This window comes from Nuphar pumila, chromosome 10, assembly GCF_984573655.1.
Source record: "Nuphar pumila chromosome 10, dmNupPumi1.hap1.1, whole genome shotgun sequence".
Taxonomy (NCBI): Eukaryota; Viridiplantae; Streptophyta; class Magnoliopsida; order Nymphaeales; family Nymphaeaceae; genus Nuphar; species Nuphar pumila.
The window spans coordinates 114987396-115011621 of NC_143258.1; the positions used below are offsets into that span (position 1 = coordinate 114987396).

At 38.0% G+C, this 24226-nt stretch overlaps 1 protein-coding gene across 1 annotated transcript in view; it reads right to left on the bottom strand.

Annotated features, from left to right (window-relative positions):
- Window positions 1–24226, bottom strand: part of LOC149827996 (DNA-binding protein) — a 100142-nt gene that overhangs the window by 67082 nt on the left and 8834 nt on the right. The window contains exons 2-3 of the mRNA XM_090019788.1: window positions 21718–21822; window positions 21514–21582 (exon numbers count right to left, since the gene is read on the bottom strand). Coding sequence (XP_089875914.1) covers window positions 21514–21582; window positions 21718–21822 — 174 coding nt within the window. The remainder of the gene's footprint in view (window positions 1–21513; window positions 21583–21717; window positions 21823–24226) is intronic.

Here is a 24226-nt window from a genome sequence, read left to right on the forward strand (position 1 = left end):
GAAATTGATGGAGATGTAAATCATAGGATAAAGGTTGGGTGGATGAAATGGAAAAGTACAACTGGAGTGTTGTGCGATCGTAGAATGTCATTGCGGTTGAAGGAAAAGTTTTATAAGACGACTATTAGGCCCGCTTTACTATATGGTACGGAACGTTGGGCTGCCAAGAGACATCATATTCAAAAAATGAGTGTAGCTGAGATGCTTATGCTTAGATGGACGTGTGAAAATACAATAAAAGATAAGATTCAGAACGAGGAGATACGTAAGAAGGTAGGCGTTGCACCCATTGAAAATAAGATGAGAGAGAATCGTTTACGGTGGTTTGGACATATTCGGCGAATGCCTAATGATGCGCCAGTTAGAAGGATGGAGAAATGGGAAAATATATTAGTTAAAAGAGGTTGGGGTAGGCCTAGGAAGACTTGGATGGAGATGATAGGAAAGGATATGAATGCTTTGAACCTCACCGAGGACATAGCATTGGATAGAAATGATTGGAGGAGAAGCATTCATGTGGAAGACCCAGAATTATTTTCTTTGTTGGTTTATATCGCCGACCCCAATTGTTTTGGGATGAAGGCATAGTAGTTGTTGTTGTTGTTTCATGGGTATGAGTTAGGGTCGTTACAGTCAAAATCATATGTTTGATCACAAGTTGAACAAACACGTACTCGGCAGATCTGGACCAGATCGGCCCGAGTATCCACTCAATCCAGATCTGCGTGTTCAAGAGAATAGCATATCTGGCCAGATCTGACCACAAGAGGAATCGACAAGTCTGACCTAATCTGCATGCTTGGAAACTTGGCAGATCTGCACACATATATATGCTATCTCTACCAGATCTGCATGAGATCTATATATATATATATATATATATATATATATATATATATATATATATATATATATAATGTTGCAGATATGTACCAGATGAGATAACTATAGAACCAGAAAATTTGTCTATCAACTATATGTGTGAACCATTAAATCCATTGGCAACAGTAGGTGAGCATCAAAAAATCGAAAATCTATCTACATGATTCCTTTTTTTCTCATGTAAAAATGAAAGCATAAGTATCAACAAATCTGGAATATGTTTCCATGCATTTCCAGATTTGTACACATAGGGAAAATCGATTGTCACTGAGAAATAAACCTATATATATATATATATTTAAAGTCAGATTTTTCCTTTTTCATCTAATATGTATACATCAAATCCGATTCATACTCATTTCTTCTCGTAAGACTTAAAGAGAAACTCAGTACCTTAGATAGGAAGTGGAAAAGACCAAAAGAAAAAACAATGGATGATCGACGAGGGAGATGGATTTTCTCCTCCCCTTCCTCTTCTTCTTCCTTTCTTTTTTTTTCTTTTTTTCTTTCTTTCTTCTTTTTTCTCTTTATCTCTTTCTTTTCTCTTTCTCTCTTCTCTCTTCTCTCTTCTCTCTCACGAGTTGGGCACCCTCTCTCTCTAGAATCAAGATTCTAGAGAGAGAGGGAATCCAGCCCCTATATATAATGTTATCTCTTTTGTTTTTTTATCTTCTAACTAACTTCTTATCTAGAGGGGACGTCCCCCTCTAGATAACTCTCTAATAGAGAGTAGAGTTCTACCAAAGGTAGAACTTTACCTCTCTAAATACTTCTCTTTTTTATTAATTAATTATTTTATTAATCATTTTTATTTTTATTATAAATATAATATATATAGAATGTTCCAGAGAATGTCGCCCCCCTCTGGAAGTATCCCTGGAGTAGAGTTCTACTCAGAGTTGCTAGTTGAGGAAGCGAGAACCGATACGGAAAGCGAGGCACTTTCAAAAATGTAGGAAGCGGGGAAGCGTGGGACCACTTAGAAGAAAATTACGAACCATCTCGGAAGCGACCTAGGAAGCGAACCGGAAGCGAGGGGGAAGCGAAAAAAATGAAAAAATGGAGAAGTGTGGGGGAAGCGAGGGGGAAGCGCATTTCCAATAAAAGGAAAACGCGCTTCCCATAAAAGGGAAGCACGCTTCCCAAAAAAGGGGCCGCTTCCCCCACACGTTTTGAAAGTGCGACGTTTCGCGCTTCCAAAGCGTGTATCGGGGAAGCGCGCTTCCCCATTACCCTAGGCGCTTCTGATAACTCTGGTTCTACTCTAGGTAGGACTCTATCATCCTAAATTAACTTTTAAATTGATTTTAAAGTTTTAAATTGGCCATATTTAGATTTTAAATCTATATCCGGATCCAATATCCAAATCCATGTCCAAAATTCATATGGATCCAACCTGGATTAGATCCTAGTTAATATGTGTCCTAGACTGGGTCTAGATCCATATTAACTTTGATCAAACGGAACGGATCCAGTCTGATCCAATCCAGAAAAAGGTAAGAATAGAGGCGGGTCATTTTTGAAAAATGTGATTTTCGGGAAAAATCATAACCTGATTTCAAAAAAATAAGGTACCAACATTCTCAGAATTAAGAGACGCATCTAATAGTATACTTACTTGATTTTCGTCACTGAATTTCACCTCAATATAATCTGAATTTTGCTCAAATTTAAAGGTTAAAAACAAAAATTTTCTCAAATAATAGTTGGCTCAACTTGGTCTTGTCAGTGGGCCACGCCCAGACCCAGCTGATGTCACCCATATTTAAGGATATTTTTTACGATTTTTATCATATACATTAAATACTTAACCAAATTTTCATGATTTTCAAGATTATACATCATAAAAAAACACATGATATTACATCCCTACCCCCTTAAAAGAATTTCGTCCGCGAAATTAAAAACGTACTGAATAAATGTGAGTAGTGGTTACGCATATCGGCCTCGAGCTCCCAGGTGCACTCGTCCAGTCCGTGATGTTGCCAACGAAACTTCATGAATGCAATCGTCCTACTACGAAGTGTCCTCTCCTGGTGATCCAAAATCTTCACTGGTCTCTCCTTTGTCGTCAAGTTAGGTTGTACCTCAATCGCCTCATAGTGGATCACGTGTGAGGGGTCAAGCACATACTTCCACAACATTGAGACATAGAAGACTTGAATCTGAGAAAACTGAAGAGGAAGCGTCACACGGTAAGCTAACTCGCTAACGCGCTCGAGAATCTCGAAAGGTCCAACAAACCAAGGGCTCAACTTCTTCTTCTCGAACCTGAACACACTCGTCATAAATGAAATCTGACCAAAAACGTGATCGTCCATAGCAAAACTAAGCTTCCTACGCCATTGATTGGCATATCTCTTCTGCCTGCACTACGCTGCAACCAACCTCTGTCGGATCAACCGCACCTGATCTAAACAGTGCTAGATAGCCTCTGAAAATTTCACTGCTCGCACTCCAACCTAATCCCAACACACCGGGGATCTGCAAGATCGACCATACAGAGCTTCGTACGGTCATACCAATACTGGCATGGTAACTATTGTTGTACGAGAACTCCGCAAGCTTCACATGTAATAACCACTTTTTTTTGGGAGAATTAATTGAAATTTTATAGATATAATGCGTAAATGGTTTGATTTGGGCCTGGGATCCAAATCTCGGATCCAGGATCCATAAAGAGTTATAAAATAAAGTAAACATAACGTGTGGATCCAATATGTGGATCCACACTGTTGGAGAACTTCGGATCCAAATCGCGGACCCGGGTAAGCAAGGGATCCACTGATCCAGATCGCGATAGGCAAGCAGGTCTCGAAATCCGGACCCGAGCCGCGCCCCGCGTACCGGGTAAGTAACACGTTAGAAAAAAAAAACTAAGGATAAAGGCAACCCGATACGGGTTGCCCGATAAAAAGAGAGGGTTAGGGTTCAGAGTGAACCCTAACCCCGCAAGAAGAAAATCGTAATGGGGAGGAGGTGCAGCGCAGCCGCCGGGAGGAGTGAAGGAGGTAACCACCTCCTTCCTTTTCGGGGTCCACCTTCTTACAAATCTCCTCACCTCGTCTCTCCCTCTCATCTCTCTTGTTCTCTTCTCTACCCTCTGTATCCCCTCCTTCCACTCGGCAGAAGAAGCTGGGTCACCGGAGCCAGTCGACCTCTCACTCATTGTAGTAGCAACCATCTCGCCGAAAAAAGGTAGGTTTTACTGTTTGTCTTCTTCGGGTATATCGTATGTCGAGCATGTTGTGTGGGGGTGATCGAGAATCCCTCAATGAAAAGGGGGATTTTGGGCTTTCGATGTCGGAAGTTCCAAATCTTAGAATTAGGGATTTTGAAATCCTAAAAATGGGTGTGTGTCACTAAACTGTCCTTTGCGATTTGGGTATACGCACTCCGGTACAGGAGGTTGGTTGTAGAATCCAAATCACCTAGAGGAGATTTTGGGGTTTCGGATTGTTATTATGAAGGGAGCTATGGATTTTGGATTTCCGATAGTAGGATCCACAGTAGTTTTTTTCTGCTTGAGGTGATAACATGGTGTCGTGTAAGATGTGTGGGTTGCTGAAAGTCCCAGATCCTCGGACTCGGGATTCTCGGTGAACCCCAGTTTGAAAAGCCCAAATCGTGGAATTGGGGGTTTTAGTATGTTGTTCAAAAGGGGGTTTTACGGATTTCTGATAGGGGCAGATGCCCTGCGATCGTGAAAACCGTGATTTCTCTATTTTTATTTCCCTGAGAAGTTCTTTTGTAATAGCCGATCTGCCCTGTTAGCTCTTTCCCGTTACATTGGCTCTTCATACTACTAGGGATGCTTGTTCATATGTTAGGTTTAAATAATTTCATGAAAGATCGGTTTTTAGCTTCTTATAAATTTTAAATAATTGCGAGGAATCAGTGAATTTTAGTTATATGTTGTAGCTTCAGTATCTACCTGACGTAGTTGTAGTGTGGGCTTGATATAAAGAATTTGTTTGCCAACCATTAAATTTCTGATAGTTGCACAAGACCCTGCTATATAATAGCTGTTAATAAAAGCAATCCATGGGTGCTATGAACCGTGGATCAATCCCCGTTATATCTGGCTGCACGTTGCATGTTGGTTCAGTCATTGTGGCCGAACTTAGGACTTGATATCAGGATTAGGGAGGATTACCCTCAATCACCGGAATTAGTATTGATGTCGATTTTCAGTATATATGTGAAGCCATACTGGACTAACAGGTTGCAATCTGAATGTTTTGAACCAGACTTAATGTTGATGTTAATTTTCATTACATAAGTGACCACACTCTATTGTTCATTGTGTCCTACTACGGGTTGTATTATTCATATAGAGCTGAAAGATTCTGTCAGTCTGAGCTCACAGGAATAATTGGCAGCCCTTTTGGATCATAGAGTTGTTGTTTCTTTCATAAGATTCACCTCTCTATCATACCTGGTCCCCTTTCTGACAATGTTATTTGGTAATAGTTGTCTGGTCGAGTTGTTACTTGTTTGGTTGTAAAAGTGAAGGTTTTGTTCTTTATCGAAAAAGAAAGGCTTTTGTTCAAGCAAATAAGCTTATCAAGTATCAAGCATATCCATCCTCCTTGCTGCCCTTGTTTAGGTGCTACAGTTTTATAAAATGTCATTCTGCTACACCTACATAGATAATTAAATATGTGATTCCCATTGATGTTATGACTAAACACACACCCACATACCACGCATGGGACTCGACCCCTTAGTGAGTTGACCCCTAGTGCAGTAAGGCATATTGGGAAGAACAAAGAGTCAACACTGGTGCAACATGAGTCAGTCCTTTGTTGTTTGTGTATGGGCATTATGCTTATAGCTGAAAATGGGTGGGGTCTTTATTTGCCATTAAGAATTGTGATTCGCTATAAAATTGCGTATGGGCATTCTACTTGTAGTTGGAAATGTGGGATGTTACCTAAAGGTGAAACACTAAGTTTTTATTGATAGTAAGAATTGTAACTTGATAAGTAAATAGAGGTCATAATTGATGTTAACACATGTGACGAATGAAAAGTTTCATGTGTGTGATCATCGCAAAAATTTTCTTCTCTTGGTATTTCTCTCTCTTCCTTCTCTTTTCCTTTTCTAACCTTTATTTCCTCCCTTTTGAAGGGAAAAAATAAAAGAAAGAAAAGAAGAGAGAAGAGAAGAGAAAAGAAGAGAGAAGAGGAACTCTTTTGCGGGGTCTCACTTGACCTTAATTTTGAAGATATTTAGAAAATAACTCGCCTCCGTTTTTGAAATATTTGCGGGAAAACTGGAAGACGAGATTCGCTCGTCGGTACGAGGTTCGACCGTTCCTGGCGCCTTTACCAGGGGTAACCGAACCAAGGGTCGAATTCATGCCTTTTGCTTTGCTAAGAAATTATCTAAGGATTTATCATAAGTCTAAATGCACAAAGAATCATGTCTGTGCAATGCAAAGATGTATGCTCTTTTTGAAAATGATTTGGAAATCTCCAAGTGTTTCTCATAAATAGAGTGAAGAAATGGTTTCTGGATGATAAAATCCAACTTAGAATTTTTAAGATAGATCAGAGAAGTTCTAAGTCTTTGAAGTAATTTAGAGTTGGAAGAATAAATCTTGATTTCTGAGAGAGAATGATTTGAAGCTGAAATGAAGTTTCAAAGTCAGAAACGGACTTTGAATCTTAAATTTTAAACTTGGGTTTAGGAAAGGAAATGAATATCTAAAAATGAAGTTGAACTCTGGCTTTGAAGTTTGAAATCTGAAAGAGATTTGGGAAATCTAAATAGGATTGAGAAATGGGATTGATTTGAAAGTTGGAGTTCAGGATGGATTTGAGAAATCCAAATGGTATTTTAAAAATAGAAATGGATTTAAGAAGTTCAGATGAGATCTAAAAAAATGGAATTGGATTTTGAAATCTAGAATTTAAGATGGAATTTGAATTTTGGATCCTAAATGGAATTTGGATCTGAGATCTGAGATCCTAAAGTGGAATTGGATCTGAAGTTTGAGATCCGAAGTAGAATTGGGTTCAGGATCCTAAAATGGAATTGGATCTGAAGTCTGAGATCCAAAGTAGAATTGGGTTCTGGATCCTAAAATGGAATTGGATCTGAAGTCTGAGATCTAAAGTAGAATTGGGTTCTAGATCCTAAATAGATTGTGGATCTAAAGCCTGAGATCCAAAAGGTGAAATTGAGTTCTGGATCTGAAGTCTGAGAGCCAAAGTGGAAGTTGAATTCTAGACCCTAAATGGATTCTGGATCTGAAGCCTGAGATTCAAAATGGAGATTGTACTTGGAAGTCTGGATCCAAGTTGGGATTAGGATCTAACTTTGAATTTGGATTCTGAAAATCCAAATGGGGCTTTTGAAGATGGATCTGGGTTTTGGCAAGCCAGATTGAATTTAAAGCTTAGGAAGATTTAGATTTTGAGATTCGGAATCAATCTCAACTTTGAAATTTGAAGAAAACTTGATTTTGAATCAGAAGATGAATCAGAAACTTCAAAGTTTAAATTGAACTTTGAATTTGAATTAGAATTTTGAATATAAAATGGTTTTGAAATTCCAAAGTCAAATTGGACTTTGAAATCGAGATAGAATTGGAATTTGAAATAGAAATTTGAAGAAAGATATTCAAAATCACTTGGTTTTTTGAAAAAGAATTTTGAAAATATGATGCAATTCTATCCTAAATGATGAATGAATTTGAATGATTTTGAAATAGGACTTTGAAGAGCTATTTCATTCTTTAAGTGAATTAAGAATAAGGTTGAAGATATAATATATTCCTGACTATGGTCATTGAATATATTATATAATAACCACATTTAAATTCAAATGAAGAATAAAATATATTTTTTGTGCTTTTATAAAATTTAAAATAAAATTAACTCTCAATATACCCTGACTATGGCCATTGGTGTATATATTGAATTAATTTTAGATTAAATTCTGATAAAAGAAGAAAATATTTAAATAAAATATGATGATTTTTTGAAGAGGATCCAGTGTGGATCCAGTGTTATTTTATAAAAGATAAAAATACTAAGTTTTGTTTACATCCCGACTATGGCCGTTGATGTAAATCATCAACTTAGGATTAATTTACCTCCTACGAAATGGTGCGTGTGCCATTCGTGTTTCACCATTGTGAGACTTTGAGAAATAAAAGCGAAAAGCATGAAAATAAGCAATTTATGATATTTATAATGCTCATTCATTCTATCTAAAACAGAAAATATAAATTCTCATTAAGGCCTAACTTATTACAAGGTTTGAACTTTGAAAATACAAATCTCAAATGATGATATGCCCCTCATATTTCCTGCAAAACAACTGGATTAATATGAAAATAGAAGAAGAATGGCATATATCATGTAGATATCTAAAAAAAATGTTCATATACCAAGATATAAATGATGGAAAAGATGAAAAACAACATATATACTTATATACATGCATGCCTATATCTACGTACATATATATGAATATACACATATATATATACGTATATATGTATGTATTCATATATATATATATATATATATATATATATGTATATATATAAGTGTATCACATGTGATACACACTCAACGTAGATGGGTAAGTGTAAGAACCACAAATTTTACACTAAAAACTTAAGAATTATGTGGATTTGGGCCTAGGATCTGTTATTGGACCCAAAAGAAAATTTCGGATATTAGAGTATTTTAGTAATAGTATATAAATAAATATTTAAGAAATTAGATATTTCAAATCCACGGTTCGGACCCAAGTGGATCCAACTCTTGGGTCCACTGCTGGTTAAGTGACCCGGACCCAAATCAAATTTGGGTCCAGCATTTCGGGTCGTGGGTCGGACCCGGACCGACCCACACACTGTTAAATTAAAAAAGGGGGGGGGGGGGGGGGGGGTTAATAAGGGGGCAACCCGATATGGGTTGCCCGAAAAAAAAAAGTTTTTTTTTTGGGGGGGGGGGGGGAAACCCTCTCCCCCGAGACATCGGGTGTTAGGGTTCAGCCGAACCCTAACACATAAGGTGATGGGCGTTACAGGGGGAGCACACCGCAGCCGCCGGGAGGAGGAGGAGCTCCTTCCTTTTCGGGAGGCCACCCTCCTACAAAGAGGGGACCCCGAACCTCACTCTCTCTCTGTTCTATTCTCTCTCAGTCTCTTCTCTCTCTAAACCCTCGGATCACCCCGAGCTCGGGCCTGTTGTTCGAAGCCTTGACAGGAGACGCAACCGACCTCCTATCGTAGCTGCCGCAACCTAGGAAAAATGGTAGGGTCTGTAACTTTTTTCAGGTCAATCATGGGTTGGTGGGATGTGGGTTGTCCAAAACCCAAATCAATCGACTCGGGGGGGGGGGGGAATCCCCAATTTGGGGTTGTCTGTCACCCCAAACCGAAAACCCCAAATTTTTAATTTGGGGGTTTCGGATTTCTGTTTTAGGGATCGAGCATGTGTGTGTGTGTGGGGGGGGGGTTCAAATTATTATGGAAAAAAAAAAAAGGAAGAGAAAGAGGGGACTGTTTTTTTCTTTTTTTCTTTTAACCGATTGGGTGTTTGTTGATGATTCATTCCTCATTCTCGGATTAGTGAACTAGTATGAAATTTAGATGTTAAATCTATATCCTTTTCAATCGAAAACCCTAGTTCGAATTGTGTTTTTCTTGACCTTGGTATTGAAAGCCCTAACTAAGAGTCTGTGTGTTTTTTTTTATCCTTTCAAGCCTGAAATGTGCATGACCGTTTCAAATTATGTCTGATGTTGTATGAATCATCACTAAAATTGTTTTGGGATACTTAAAAGATGAATATATCATACCTTCAAATAATCGTTTATTTATGTTTATCAATTCTGTGTTATGACCGTGTGCACCTGATATACTTAGGGGTGGTGATTGCCCCTACGATTTAACCTGTGGAAGAACTTAATAGGTAGTTACTTTTGTTTTTTTTTTGGGGTTCAGCTGAGTTATCTTGATCACACCATAGGTTCGGAATGAATGTCTAGTTGTTGTTTTATTTCTGTATAACACAACATGCCGTTTGATATTTAACAATACTATAAAATGCAGTAGAATGGCTGAAACCATTGTTTGATGTATATGCTGTATGGTGGCTAAACTGAAACAAAAAATATGTGTTTAGTTCATGGTGCTGAATGAATTCTGGTTCCTTCTTTTATTTTCTGTGTAACCCAGCGTGTTGTGCATCACTTAGTTAACTTGTGGGATACAGTAGAATGGCTGAGTGGTTCATGTTGGATTTTAGAATTTCAATATGCTAGCTGAATAATACCTAGTTGTCACTTCTCTTGTGCACGAAATTTCTGTGTTTGTATTACTGAAATAGGCTGAATGGGTTTACAGTCTTTGTGATTTTTGGCTTAGATTCCACATAAAACTGCAAGTTCTCTTACATTCCAACTTCCGCCTTAGAGTAGCAGTTGTACACCAATGATAGTTTTAAAGTCTTAAGACAATTCCTTGATCTCTTCATGTAGAAAATGAGTGAGACATATCAAAGAAATGTTATGTATTGACATTGTATATTGCTGTGTTCAGAGTATGTGAATTTCTTTTCCTTGGAGCATTCTGAATTGAAAGGAAATAATCTAGTGGTAACCTAAATGGGCAAATGATTAAGTAATTCATGGTTATCCCTTTCTACTAGGGGTTTGGTTGGGAAACCTTGCTCAATGGGCGATATGGGTTAGATACCTAATGAAGGTACGTGGTTTGATTCAATTATTTTGGTAAGAAAATTAAAATATTAACTCTTGTGCTTGACTGGTTTAAAGGCACCGGAGCACCCTGAGTGAGTTTATGAAAACAACATGGAAAATGATGGGGTTGATTCATACACTGGGGTAAAATGACTAAGGTTGGAAATCTACAACTGTGGTAGTAGCAGGTTTGGGGAAAAATACTCCTACACCCTGAAAGGTTAACTAAATGAGAAGATTTACTCACTCAGATTCGGGCTTACCTTGGAGAGGGTAAGTGGTACAAAACTCCGGGGACATAATTTTAGTTTCGAGCTAAAGTGACTCGTTGGTCCCAGTCCTCAGAGTTGGGGGACCCGGACTACCAATATGTCCTAGGTGGTAGTTCCATGTTCTTCTGCAGAAGTTAGGGATGCATCCCGGTTTGGTTTTGGCCTTTGGGAGTTTTTCTCGGTCACTGGCCGCTCCCTTGGGATTTCAGTCACAGTTAGAAGGTTCGGGTTAATAAAACAACCTTGAATAATATACCCCCGAACGTTCTCTTCTGTGATGGTTGCCTTGGCCCGTGTGTACCCGCGGGATAAGAAAAGATAAACATTAACTAGAACAGTTAGGTATCACGGTGTTGGAGTCATTAAAGAGACAACTGTTTACTTTTTCATCATGCTGTATATTCGGTGCTTATGATAAAAGAACATCCTAAACTGTGCATATATTAGTTAATTGAATTCATATTATGGATGTTATATAGATGTTATTCATGTTAGCGTAAGTTCTGCTTTAATTGCTTAATACCTTGCTTAATTGTTGTAGTTGCATAAAATGCTTTTTGTGCTTAAGTATAACTGTTACATAATCTACCTTTCTATTCAGATATATGTCTATGATTGCTGTTGCATCGAATTCCTTATGTGTTTATGTTAGACTGAAATTCAAACACGACACCCACATCACACTTGACACATGATCTACTTGCAAGAATAATTACAGTTTTCCTACTTAGACGTGGTAGTCTAATTCCTATAATTTCTATTATTTTCAGGAGAAGAGTAGTTCTATGAGCGATGCGGGATGAGGCGCTGACCCAGACTTGATCTATTTGTTCCCTGGCGGTTCTGCTTTCTTTCAGATTGAGATTTTTGTTTTGAGACTCACAATGTGAAAACTCTGATGTTGGATTTTATTATTATTGAAGTGAAAATAAATGGTGTGGTTTGCTTTTACCTTCCTGTATCGTTCTAAAATGTTTAACCCGGGAATTATTAGTTGTTTCCGCTTAAAAAAAAAAAAAAATCCTTGAAAATTTGGGTTAAATTTCGGGGCGTTACAGTAAGAGTGCTGTTGTGGGTGATGGTGACAAGGTGCACCTATGCTGAAACTACAGCTGCCTTTACAGTGTTAAGAAGCCATGAGGAGATGGTAGTGCTGCTGTGAACCAGAACGTGATGGTGGTGAAGCATGCTGAGATTTGTTCATTGATGCAAAAATCAAAAAGTGAATAATGAATGGTTGTATGTTGAACATAGGTGTTGAGGTGAAAGGGGGGGTATGTGAGATGAAAAAATGTTGTTGTAAGAAGATGACATCAATGCTATGCTGTGAGGAGCAGTTTCATTTGCAGTAACAATGCAGATGAATGGCATGTGTGGATGAGAAGTTCCATGATGAGGCTGGCGAGGATTGCTCTTCTTCAGGATGCAAACCTAGCTCTGTTACTGTTCAAGGTATGTCAATTAATTCATCTCCCACGCCATATCATGTAACAGCCCCTGTGTTTAAATTGAATTGATCTGCTGCCATAGTTTATATTACAGGTATGGATAATTCAAGTGTGAAATCCAACAGGAAGGTTTCTGGAAATAAACATATTCTGTCAATACAGCAAATTGATTCTAAGCAAATGCCTATTCAAAAAAAAATGTTCCATTGGATAGAGATAAGGGAGATTCTTCACTTGCGATAGGTAGTGATGATGCGGCAAAATATATACAAGCAACATATGGGTTGCTGGAAATGGTAAGGGCATATTCTTACAAACTAGTGAAAGGCCAGAGTCATGGATTTATAATAAGACAGTACCTTGAATATCAGTTTATATAAGTACTAAAACAGAAGAAGAGGGTCATTCTTTCCTAGGATGGCAAATGATAAAGGCAATTAACGTGATTTTTCCACCCGACCATTCAGTTTACCATGATTAACTAAAAACAAATAAAGAATGTTGAAATTGGTATTCATTACAGAAAATCTCATGTATGATACATCTTTTCAATTATTCACATTTCCACCAATATGATTTACAACTTCTAACTGTGACATGATGTCTTAAGCAAGCATTTAAAGGTATTTTACAATACATGATGTCATCCAAATATCAATAATTTTCTGTCATGGAGCAACTATTGGATTGTCCCCAGGTAACATCTGAGCAAGATTCTTACAGAAGTTTTCGTAATTACCAGGAACAAGCATTATGAACAAGCAGGCTGAAAGAGATCAAAAAAATGGAATATCTAGCAATACTTACAGTATAAAGCCCCACTTTCTCTCTCTTCTTTTTTTATACAGTCAATAGTCAAGCAACACAAAAGCATTATTTACCAAGTAGATGGGGTTTTCGTATTAAGCCGAAGAAAAAATGCATTGATTCCTTGGCGGATGGGGATGGTGCTGGTGAATAGTGCTACTTGCAGAAAACTGCAAATTACTGTGAGACTGAATGAAGGTGTGAGGGATTGTGCGCCAGAGTGAGACGAAGTGGCAGAGGTGAATAATGCAACAGATATATGATGGGTAGTAACATGGTATTGAGCTGATATGGTGAGGATAACATCAGGAGATACTGATGAGACAGGTTTCTGCGGCGCAGGTGATGAGGGCTTGATTTGCTTCTCTTGTGATGATTCTACAGACGCAATTTTCCCAACCAGAAGTCAAGTTGTTTGGCTCGGGATCTCAAAATTTTCATGTAAAAGGAGATATGAAATAGTATTCCCGATCCCACATGGTTCTAAGCCTCTTTGATCCTATTAGCTTTCTATTGGCATATCGATGTCATTGACTTCACCACTCTGAGCCTCTTGGAACCAATTATCTCATGATTTCACATCACCTAATCAAATGAACTATCTTAGGCAATCACGATTCTGTATAACAGATAAGATGTTTGCCACAATAGGCTAATGTCGATGTTAATTTTGCCTTGGACTAATACCCTGATTTATCAAAGAAACCAACTGTTCAACCTTAGGAGGGCTCGTAAGTCCTCCTTCTGACTTCACTGCTATGGTGAAGCATTCCAACGTCATGTCTTATTCACTCCAAAAAAAAATTTTGGGTCCCGCCATTGATTATCACTAAAACTTTGGCATAGGCCTGAATTTTAACTGGCTGCTGAAGATTTTCAGGCGATGACCACCAGGGTTCTAATGACCCATCTTCCCCATGGTTCATCGCTGGCAAGGTAGGGATGTAAGTCGCTGGGTGAAGATCATGGAGGTACTTCCTATCGTCCAAATACCACCATTCAACAAGTTTAAACACGTATGGTGCAATATACAGGGAACCAAATATGAATCGAGAAAATAACGCAGGGAAATGAGGATGCATATAAGAAGTCACCTGTAATGGACAATCTAAACAGGGGACAAGAAATTGATATAAAAAAAATCTTAATACAAACACAGGAATCAAAATGATAATGTTGACATGACAATCACAGATGAACAGGATGAGATACCAAAGTGAGGGATATCCAGGAAGTAAATTTTACAAACATCATGGATATATAACGAGATTCAATATGCAAATGAACAAGATATGATAAACTAGAACAAATAAAACACTATCTGATGCTTTCTTAATTGAGGAATCAACTGTAAGAGATGAAAGAAATGGACTCTGCATTATATCTATTAATGATTTCAAGGGCCTCTTCTAGGTATGACGCCTTTCTGGTCTCAAGTACCAACAAAGGATTCAGCCAAGATAGTGTAAGTCCGTTAAGAAATTCTGAACAGAGGCCAAATAACAGATGTCAGGTCCTCTTAAGCACAACAGACTTTTTACAACGGGCTAAATCAACAGTAGAGACACCGATGATTTCTATAAAATGTCCATCTTGATACGCTGAATAATGTAAAACATTCGACGCCATCAAATGAGGGCAACAAGCCCAGGCTATAAACCAGACTTATTTTATCAGAGAAGCCCAAGGGTTTTCGACCGACTGATCCTCCGAATTATCTATCTGACAGAACTAGATTTTGACAAACTATAGGGTTGGCCAAGATGGATCATAAGAAGTTATGACTACTAGGCTTCCGAGTGAATACTTATATTGAGGTTTTAACCTGAACCTTTTCAAGTCCCTGAAACACTTCAAAAGATTTTATGAACATAAAGATCAAAAATAATGTTGTTGTTAGGTACAACGTTGTTCTGCAGCAAGTAAGAACATCGTATATACCCCCTTCAGGAGCATCTCAAGCTACCCATTGTATCACCCTAACTTCAAGATTGATATGAGTTTATAACATGAATGTGGGAAACCATCAACATGATGAATGAATACAATCTAACAGTGAGACATATATCATTAATACACAGAATATTGGTACAAGAGGTTCTAATACGCCTAAGAGGAATGACATGCGATGCCACATATCATCGAATGATGCAATATACTCAACATACGACCAATGTAATGCTGTATGAGGCAGATAACGCTCACAAATGTATCAAGAATCAGACCCAACGAATCGGCCAATGTTATAGGATACATTAATGCATAAATGGCAAATTGAAAGGTAATGCTACAAAATAAGGTCATCAGAACCAGACTCAATAAAAAAAAATCTACTCGGATGAAGGAAATCAAAGAAATAGCATATTGGAATATAAAGAAATGGAAATCTAAAACAATATTGGAATAAGGTTATTCCATTACTGTTGCATTACGTAGATCGACCCTGCTATATGCAGGTCGATCCTACGAATTATGCTCAAAATGAAACAGATAAAAGAAGAAAAAAAAACAGAAGAAAAATAGAAAGAAGAAAAAAAGAAGCTGCAAATGGAGATTTTATTGTCAAGAGAGAAAGGGAACGTTTGATTACCTGCAGCTGTAAATGTTCTGAAAGAGGAAAAGATAGAGATGATGTTCTGCTGTATGTTTTCCTTCAGAATCCAAAATGAAGAAGAAAACTTGGAAAAGGAGATCGAGAGGAAGAAAGGAAGACGATGGATCAAAGAGGTAACAGGGGTGAAGATGGGTGGTGGAAAAATCGATGTGAGAGAGTGGGTGCCTGGACGTAGATGATCCTTTGAAGAGGCTTGAGGATCCGTTAAGGATTGAAGGTTGAGAGAGAAAGGAGATGTTGAAGATCGACGGGTAGGAAACGAGAGGGAGAACGCGGGAGGGAGTCCGTTGGAAACTTTTCTTTTTTTCAAAAAGGAGGTTTCCTTTTTAAAAAAAATTTGTAAAATGGTTTAAAAAGTGAGGTTTTTAGAAAAATCAACTTAAAAGGTTTCAAAAAAATTTGTTTTCTTCGTAAATTTTCCGATTTTTTTGGTTTTTGTGTTATTTTTCATTTTTTTGTATTTTTGGAATAAAATTCTAAAGTTTCACGAGAAGACAGAGATTAGAAATAAATTTTTTTGGTATTTTTGCCAAGTATTTACAAAAGGGAGTTTTTCTGAGAACTCAAGGCGATTTTTTAGAAAATTTCTTCAGAAAATGGATTTATATCCGGATTTTTAGGAGATATTTGAGGTTTTCAACCTCGAACTGAGAAATATAAGGTTGGGGATCCAACAGAGTGCCGGATGAATTGTCTGAGCCATTTAGAACCATTTTTTGGTATTTTTGTAATTTTAATTTGAAAATTGGACAACGAGGCTCAGATTTGGGTTTAAAACACTGGGTTCGAATCTGGAATTGAATTTTGAATATATCAATATGAAATTCAATCCAGAAAATCTGAAGAATGACTGAAATTTAGCTTTGATTTTCTCAGAAAATAGAACCAGGGGCAAAATGGTCATTTTTACAAACCTTTGAAAATTTTGGGGTGTTCACAATGTGCCTACATTTATGGGACATGTTTAATAAAAGCACCCAATAATGTGGAGAATGCACGAGCTTTCTTCCTCAAACCAAGCTCTGGTACCAAGTAAGAATATCTTCAACAAGATACTATAATCAAGACCCAATGTTCTTGATGAAAGACAAGTGCACATATGCACAATAAGAACACAAAGAACACTTGTGCACAAAAGCACAAATCAATCAATCTCACAAATGCACTAAAAAAAGAATAAAAGCTTTATTGAATACTTGGGCTTTGACCCAAAGCCATACCAAAACACAAGGGGGAACTCCCCTATTTATACATGATGAGAGGCCTTGGAGGGGCTCCCAATGTGATCGTTGGGACCCTTCCAACGGTTATAATTATAACCGTTGGAGGCCCCAACGATCACATTGAGTGGGCCCTTCCAAGTGCTAAAACCAAAAAGAATAAGAAAAAATAAAAAGAAAACAAAACAAAAAGCAAAAATTACATACATATTCTCAAAAAAGAATGTGTAAAAAGATGAATACACCCTTACGGCTGAAATAAAATAAATATATATTATATATATATAATAGGTAGATACATATACATATATTATATATATGTATATCTATTACCTTATATATATAAAATATATATTGGATTACAAGATTTGATTACAGAATTTAACATATCTCACTCCTCTGCCCAATCCAGCGTGCACGCTCTAAGCATATCCTCAAATGTCTATATCATGTGCATTGTTTGCCCATCAGTCTGTGGGTGAAATGTCGTGTTGAACCTCAACGTGGTACCAAAGAGCTTCTACAACTAGCGTCAAAAATGAGACGTGAAGTGAGGGTCTCGATCTGACACGATCAAACGTGGCACCCCGTGAAGTCGAACAATCTCATCTACATAAAGATTTGTTAAGGTCTCCAAACTCTAAATGACCCTGATAGGCAAAAAATGGGCACTCTTCATCAACCGGTCCACAACCACCCAGATGGCATCGTGCTGACGACGGATCCTCGGCAAACCAACGATGAAATCCATTGAGATGTCGTCTCACTTTCACTCTGGAATATCTAACGGCTGAAGAAATCCATCAGGCCTCTGATGCTCGATCTGACACCGAGACACAAACTCTATAATATATTGCTTCATCTCGTTCCACCAATAAGTCCACAGGAGATTCTTGAACATCTTGGTAGAACCAGGGTGAATAGAATATTTTGACCTGTGAGCCTCACTTATCAGCTCCTCTCACAGTGCTTTCAGAACCCACCATTTATCTTAAAACATGATGGTCCCATCCTGCTCATGGCGGAACTGCACATATGGCTTCTGGGCACTCACGCACAACCTCTCGAAGTCTGGATCAGCCGACTGAAGCTCCTCAATACGATCTATGAACTCAGATCGCGCCTGCATCCTCACACAAAGGATTTGTCCAAAATAGTCTGCAAACGACTTTCACTTGGCGAACTATTAAACGCTAGCGCTTGCGCACAAGCTGACTCCCTAGAACTTACTTATGTAGAGAAATGTCGTACGGACTCGTCCTTTGTTGTCTTTTCTCGAATATATTCTAAAGAACTATTAAACGCTAGTGCTTGCACACAAGTTGACCCCTTAGAGCTTAGTTCGGTTAAGGCAATGTCATTGACAAGACATCGTATTAAATTGTGTATTAAAAAAATGATCAAATTTTCAGGTTAAAATTTTGAGGTGTTATAAGCATACTCACAAAGGAGACTATAACTATCCACAAGTACACTAAAGATTTGGTGTTAAAGACAAGGCAAAGAAAGTTAATTCCCCATAAATGACCAAAGAAAGCTGAACCCACAAGCTATGTCACAGGGACTCTTCAACTGGGTGTCGCACCCGCACCCGATGCGGTCAACCTGACCCTGGTGCAGTCAACACACCCAGGGTCATTTATGTCCAACTTTTGGACTTTATATATATATAATTTTTTATATATTTGCCGCACCCCCGCACCCGCACCCATGTGACATAGATCTCAAGAATCACCTCAATCCAAAATCAAAAATTGTTGACAGATTTTTTATTCTATCCACATGTATATAACCGAATGAAATTAGTTTATACCTGGCCAACAGAAAGTAACCAGCAAGATCAAGTTCAGCAGCCTGCTCCTTGCAGCGAACAACAATTGAATAATGAATTACAACAGTCAGTTGAATCATCAATAACAGAATCGACCTCAGGCCATGAGTTTGTGAGAGGTGGTATAGGTGGATCAGATTCTTCAACATCTATTTAGTTAAGATCAGCCCAACCAAAACATCCACCTTCATGGTAGGTGAGCTATGGTGCATTCTCATCAGAATTACAAATTTTTGCAGCCAGCACTCTACATGAGAGAGAGCCACAATTCTACCATAAAGCATGTTAGAATAGGCTATGGGTAGAAGTTATGAATGAATAAATTTCAGTATTGTATGAGTGCAACACATGGGAAGTCATTCCAAGGTCATTTGACAAGAATGTAGTGGGTGCTGCTAGGTATACAAAATAAAATACAAAGTTGATGGCAACGTAGAGCTCTATAAGGCATGCATGGTAGCAAAAGGTTACACTCTGGAGCATGGCCTTGACTTTGATGAGGCATTCATCTCGATAGTTTGAACGGGGACAATTAGAGTAGTTTTTTCTCTTGCAGCCACATAAGATTGGAAGTCTAATATGATGGACGTGAAGAATGTGTTTCTTCATGGGGTGCTTCGTGAGAAAGTTTACATGGAGCATCCACCTGGAAAATCAAAAGGGGATCCCCAAACTACTATTCTTCGTCTAAAAGGCTCTATATGGGTTGAAGCAAGAGTCTCGAGATTGGTTCGAGACATTCGGTAGTGCTCGTTATAGTCTTGGATTTATTCAGAGTCAATACAACTATTCTCTTCATTATGATCGGGGCAACATCACTTTAGCTCTGGTATATGTCAATGATATTATCATCACAGGTAGCAATCTGTCTCGTATTGCAAATTAAAGGGTATAGTCAACTCTAAATTCCATATGAAAGATTTAGGCAGTTTGAGATATTTTCTTGGAGTTAAAGTGGATTGTGCGTCGAAGTATATGAATCTTACACAAAGCAAGTATGCTTTTGATTTACTCAACAGATTTAGGAAGGCGAATTGCAAGCCAGTTTCAACACATGTAGCCTTGAACATGAAGCTTCTAGATGATGATCCCCAAGATGAAGTTATTAAGGAGCCGCAGGTATTTAGAAGCATGGTTGGTGCTTTATAGTACCTGACTTTTACTAGGCCAAATTTAGTTTTTTTTGTAAATCAAATTTTCCGACACATGCATGCACCCCAGAAAAAGTCATATGGAAGGGACTAAGAGAGTCCTCGGATATATTAAAGGAACTATCATTGATGGGTTGGTTTATAAAAGAGGCATTCACAAGCTTTCGGCTGTTTCATTGCTCGTACTAGCACATTCAAATGTTGATTGGGCAGGAGATCCCGTGACAAGACAGTCAGTCACAGGATATGGAGTATTTCTTGGAGATCGTCTAGTTTCATGGTCAAGTTGAAAGCAGTGCATTGTGGCCAAATCTAGTACTGAGGCCGAGTATCGCACTATGGCAGCAGTGACAACAGAAATACTATGGATTTGTCAACCACTTACAGCATTGCAGCAGTCAGTTAGTAGATTATTGTTATTTTGTGATAATTGAAGTGTAATTGCAATTGCGACAAATCCAGTCCAGCAATGCAAGATGAAGTATGTGGAGCTTGATCACCATTTCATGCGGGAAAAGGAGTAGAGCGAAGAAATTTGGCCCCTCTTTATCAAAGGATATGAGCAAGTTACAAATCAGTTTACTAAACCATTAGCTTGTGCCAGACATTGGCAACTTAAAAGAAAATTGTACAGTGTGAGGGGGCGTGATAGAGAAATCAATGTATTGTACTATAGGACATTTGTGTCTTTTGACTTCTTTGGGCGTATGTTATATTGTCATGTCGTATAAGGGGTATTTTTGTACCTATTCATTATATATATTGGGATGTGACCTAAGAATGCATGACCCACAATTTTTCCCATCCTCTCTAACTTTTTTTTTCTTTGCCCTTTCACGTGTGAACTGCAGGCCACAAATCCCAAGGAAAGTTTTGACATGCCCATCTCACATTGACACAAATTAATTAAAATCATACGCTGTATAGATAAATATAAAAAAATATGATCGCAAACCCCAGGTGGTCATCAAACATGGGATTATAAATCCAATAATGTAATACATTTTGCAAACAAACACACGATCTCAAATCCTTGTTGAGGTCTAAGAACCTTAGATTTGAGATCCTAGGATATCAAATCACCTCAAATCCCAGATGCAAGGCATTCAAGTGCACCCTATACAATTCAATATGTATGTATAAGCACGATCAATATATTGCATGTATGTATATATGTAATTATGCATAATGTTAATGATGTATATTGTATAAAACTATGTGCATGTTACATAATAGACAAAGTTGTCATGACCTGGCCAAACACCGAGTTAACCTGGATGAGTCTCGATTCAACCCTTGCTGAGTCAAGTCACGAGTCAATAAGTTTCAAAGCATTGAACAATACTACAACCAAGAATGACCCAAACCACAGGTGCCGTCCCTTGCTACCAAAAAAAAAATCATATTTCTCACACATCCTTATGCTGACTGACTTTTTTTCCGTACAAATATACATCTAAAATTAAAAAAGCAGTAAACTCTTAAAAAGCAAAAGTGTAATAGCAGAAAAAAAAAGATAACAGAATACATTTGCTTAACAAATATATAGAAGTCACCACCTTATGAGCAGGAAGAACGTCTCCTTTATTTGGTTGGAAGACAAGAAGGGCCTTTCCCATCAATCCTGTCTAAGGCCACAAGGAGAAATTACAGAATTTGTTGCCAGATATAAGACAAGACTATATATAGTTTGTACACACACACACACACACACACACACGCACACACACACACACACACACACACACACACACACACAGAACCTGAACATCGGTGCACTTCAAATTAAGAAGCATAGAGCCTCGTTTCTGAGCACTTGCTGTAGTAACTGATGATCCTGAATCTAAAGATGTCGCTATTTCAGCTTCCTATTAATAGTAAACACAAACAGAATCAACAAGAGTAAAGGCAAAAATTTACACTCAAGAACATAAATTTTCAATAAAAACACAGATTCTGTATTGCATGTATAATCTGACAAATTATATTCACTGTTAACAAACCAGATATTTTAGGTTTGTATAATCATGGTAACTTACATTAAAAAGCCAATCAGGCATTAGGAATTTCTGCCCATTCCCCACTCCAACTCCTTTAACCGGAAAAATAAATTTAACCTAGGCTCATTATTGAACAAAGAACAGGTAGTAAAATCCCAACACATACACGTAATTTTCACCCATGTACTGTAATAATAAACATTTTCTAAAACCCGAAAAATTTAATTAATGAGAATTTTTTTCGTAAATTAATAAGATTTTTTATGTAAATGCTTGTAATTTGAAAGATTTGTAGGTGTAGGCTCATTATAATTAATGATTATTTATTTAATAAAGAGATTAATATAATACGTTAGATCTTAGGAGTGGATCCTATGTTGGATCATGGAACCAATGGAAAGGATCCATAGTGTAATGACGCAAAATCCCGAACTTGTAAATTTTAAGAAAAAATTGAAACTTTATAATCAATCTTTTTTCAGAATTAAAAGTGATAGTTCAGCAAAAACAATGTTTGAAAAGAACATGTCGACGGACCTTGAGCGGATTACAGGTAAACTTCCCCTTCAACAATTTAGGTTTATATCTCCATACAATCATTTGAAACCACGTAGATTTAAAACAAGGTTTTTGATAAAAAAAAAAAGGGTCATTATACAAAATTACAAAATGTATCCCGGGGGCGTCACAAGGTGGTTACAGCAACGGAGGCTAGGGGTGCGGCAGCAGTGGCGGCGGCGTGTCCACGCAAGTGTCGAACACGCTGCAGCGTGCAGGCGAGTCTTCAGGTGGGGGACATGGCAAGGAGGAAGGTAGGTGCATGGGGGATGGGCGTGTCTCCCAGGTCGAGGACACGGCCACAGGGGAAAATCGACAAAGAGAGAGGCAGGGATCTCACCTGAAGGGTGCGGGGATCGAAGCGGAAGAGAAGGTGCTGATGGAAGGAAGAAATACCTTCCTGGCTAATCGACGATGAGCGAGGATGGATGGACGGGTGAGGGAGGGAGAAAAGTTTCCCTCAGAGAGTAATCACACAAACCATAATGAAATTCAAATGTTGAACTCAATAAATCTCATTAAAGAATAAATGAAATATACATGTCTATTTATAGAACAAAAGGGGGATAAAAGGATAATATACACCATCTATAGTCTCACCCTGGATGGGATTCCAGGGGAGGCGTCCCACTCTCTCAGAGAGTCCTAGGGAAAGTGAGAGTCCTAAGGAAAGTGGGATTTTAGGGGGGGCATCCCACTCTATGAGAGTCCTCGAAAACTCTCCCTCTCTCTTCTTCCCAATCCCCAGCTAGGCAGGACTCCAATTGGGCGGGTCTGGGGTGGATTTGGATCCGACTAGTTGGACCTGATGGTGTGTGTGGGTCTGTAATAATGGTCAACGCCTCAGCGGCGAGGGTCAGGGTCTGGTGGGTGTGATTTTCGGTACATCTAAATCCTTTTCCCCTTTTATTCTTTGTTTTTTGGTTTAATCTATGTTAAACAACAGTGATTTGAGTTTGTGCCTTTAGTGAGGAATGTATCTGTAAATTTGTTGATGAAGCATAAGCTGCTCCTATAATGTCATTATGTCATTTAATCAGAATCTCTAAGGGGAAGGGGAAGGGGTTCAATGTGCTCTCTTCCTCAATTTTCCATTTTTGTTTTAGTTTATGCTCTTTTTTTATTTTTATGTTGACAATTTAAGTTTTTCCTTTATGGTTCAGGATCACTGAATCAATCACATATTCACAGAGGTTAGGCAGTTAGGCAGGGCTTTGGTTTCACAAAAGCAGAGTATTAGGTGCCCCCTCTCTCATTTGTGGTTTGGCTGTTTGGGTTGTTTGTTAATAATATATGCCCTTCTATGTGTGTTTGTGTTGCATGTGCCTTATTTTGCCTTATTCATTTTTCAGATACAAAGGGAACTGGAAGAAGATGGACGATCATTTCCAATCTTCTACCCAACCAAAGGATAACAATCTATTCTTATTTCAGATTTTTTTGTATTGATTTTTTTGTGTTTTTTTTCTTTCTTTCATTATATGTGTGTGAAATAAGTGTTTTTTTAGGGATTTTACCTTTTAGATTGTGCAATCATTTTGTTAGGTTTTTCTTAGTAGTTTGTTAAGGTTCCTGCTGTAATCATTTGAATATGGTCATTTAACTACTCATTTTTTGTTATGCTGATATTTAAGTGTTTTAGTGTTTGAATCTGATCATGCAGTTCTTCATGCTCTATTATGCTATTTTCTGTTTATTGAGCTCTTATTTTAAA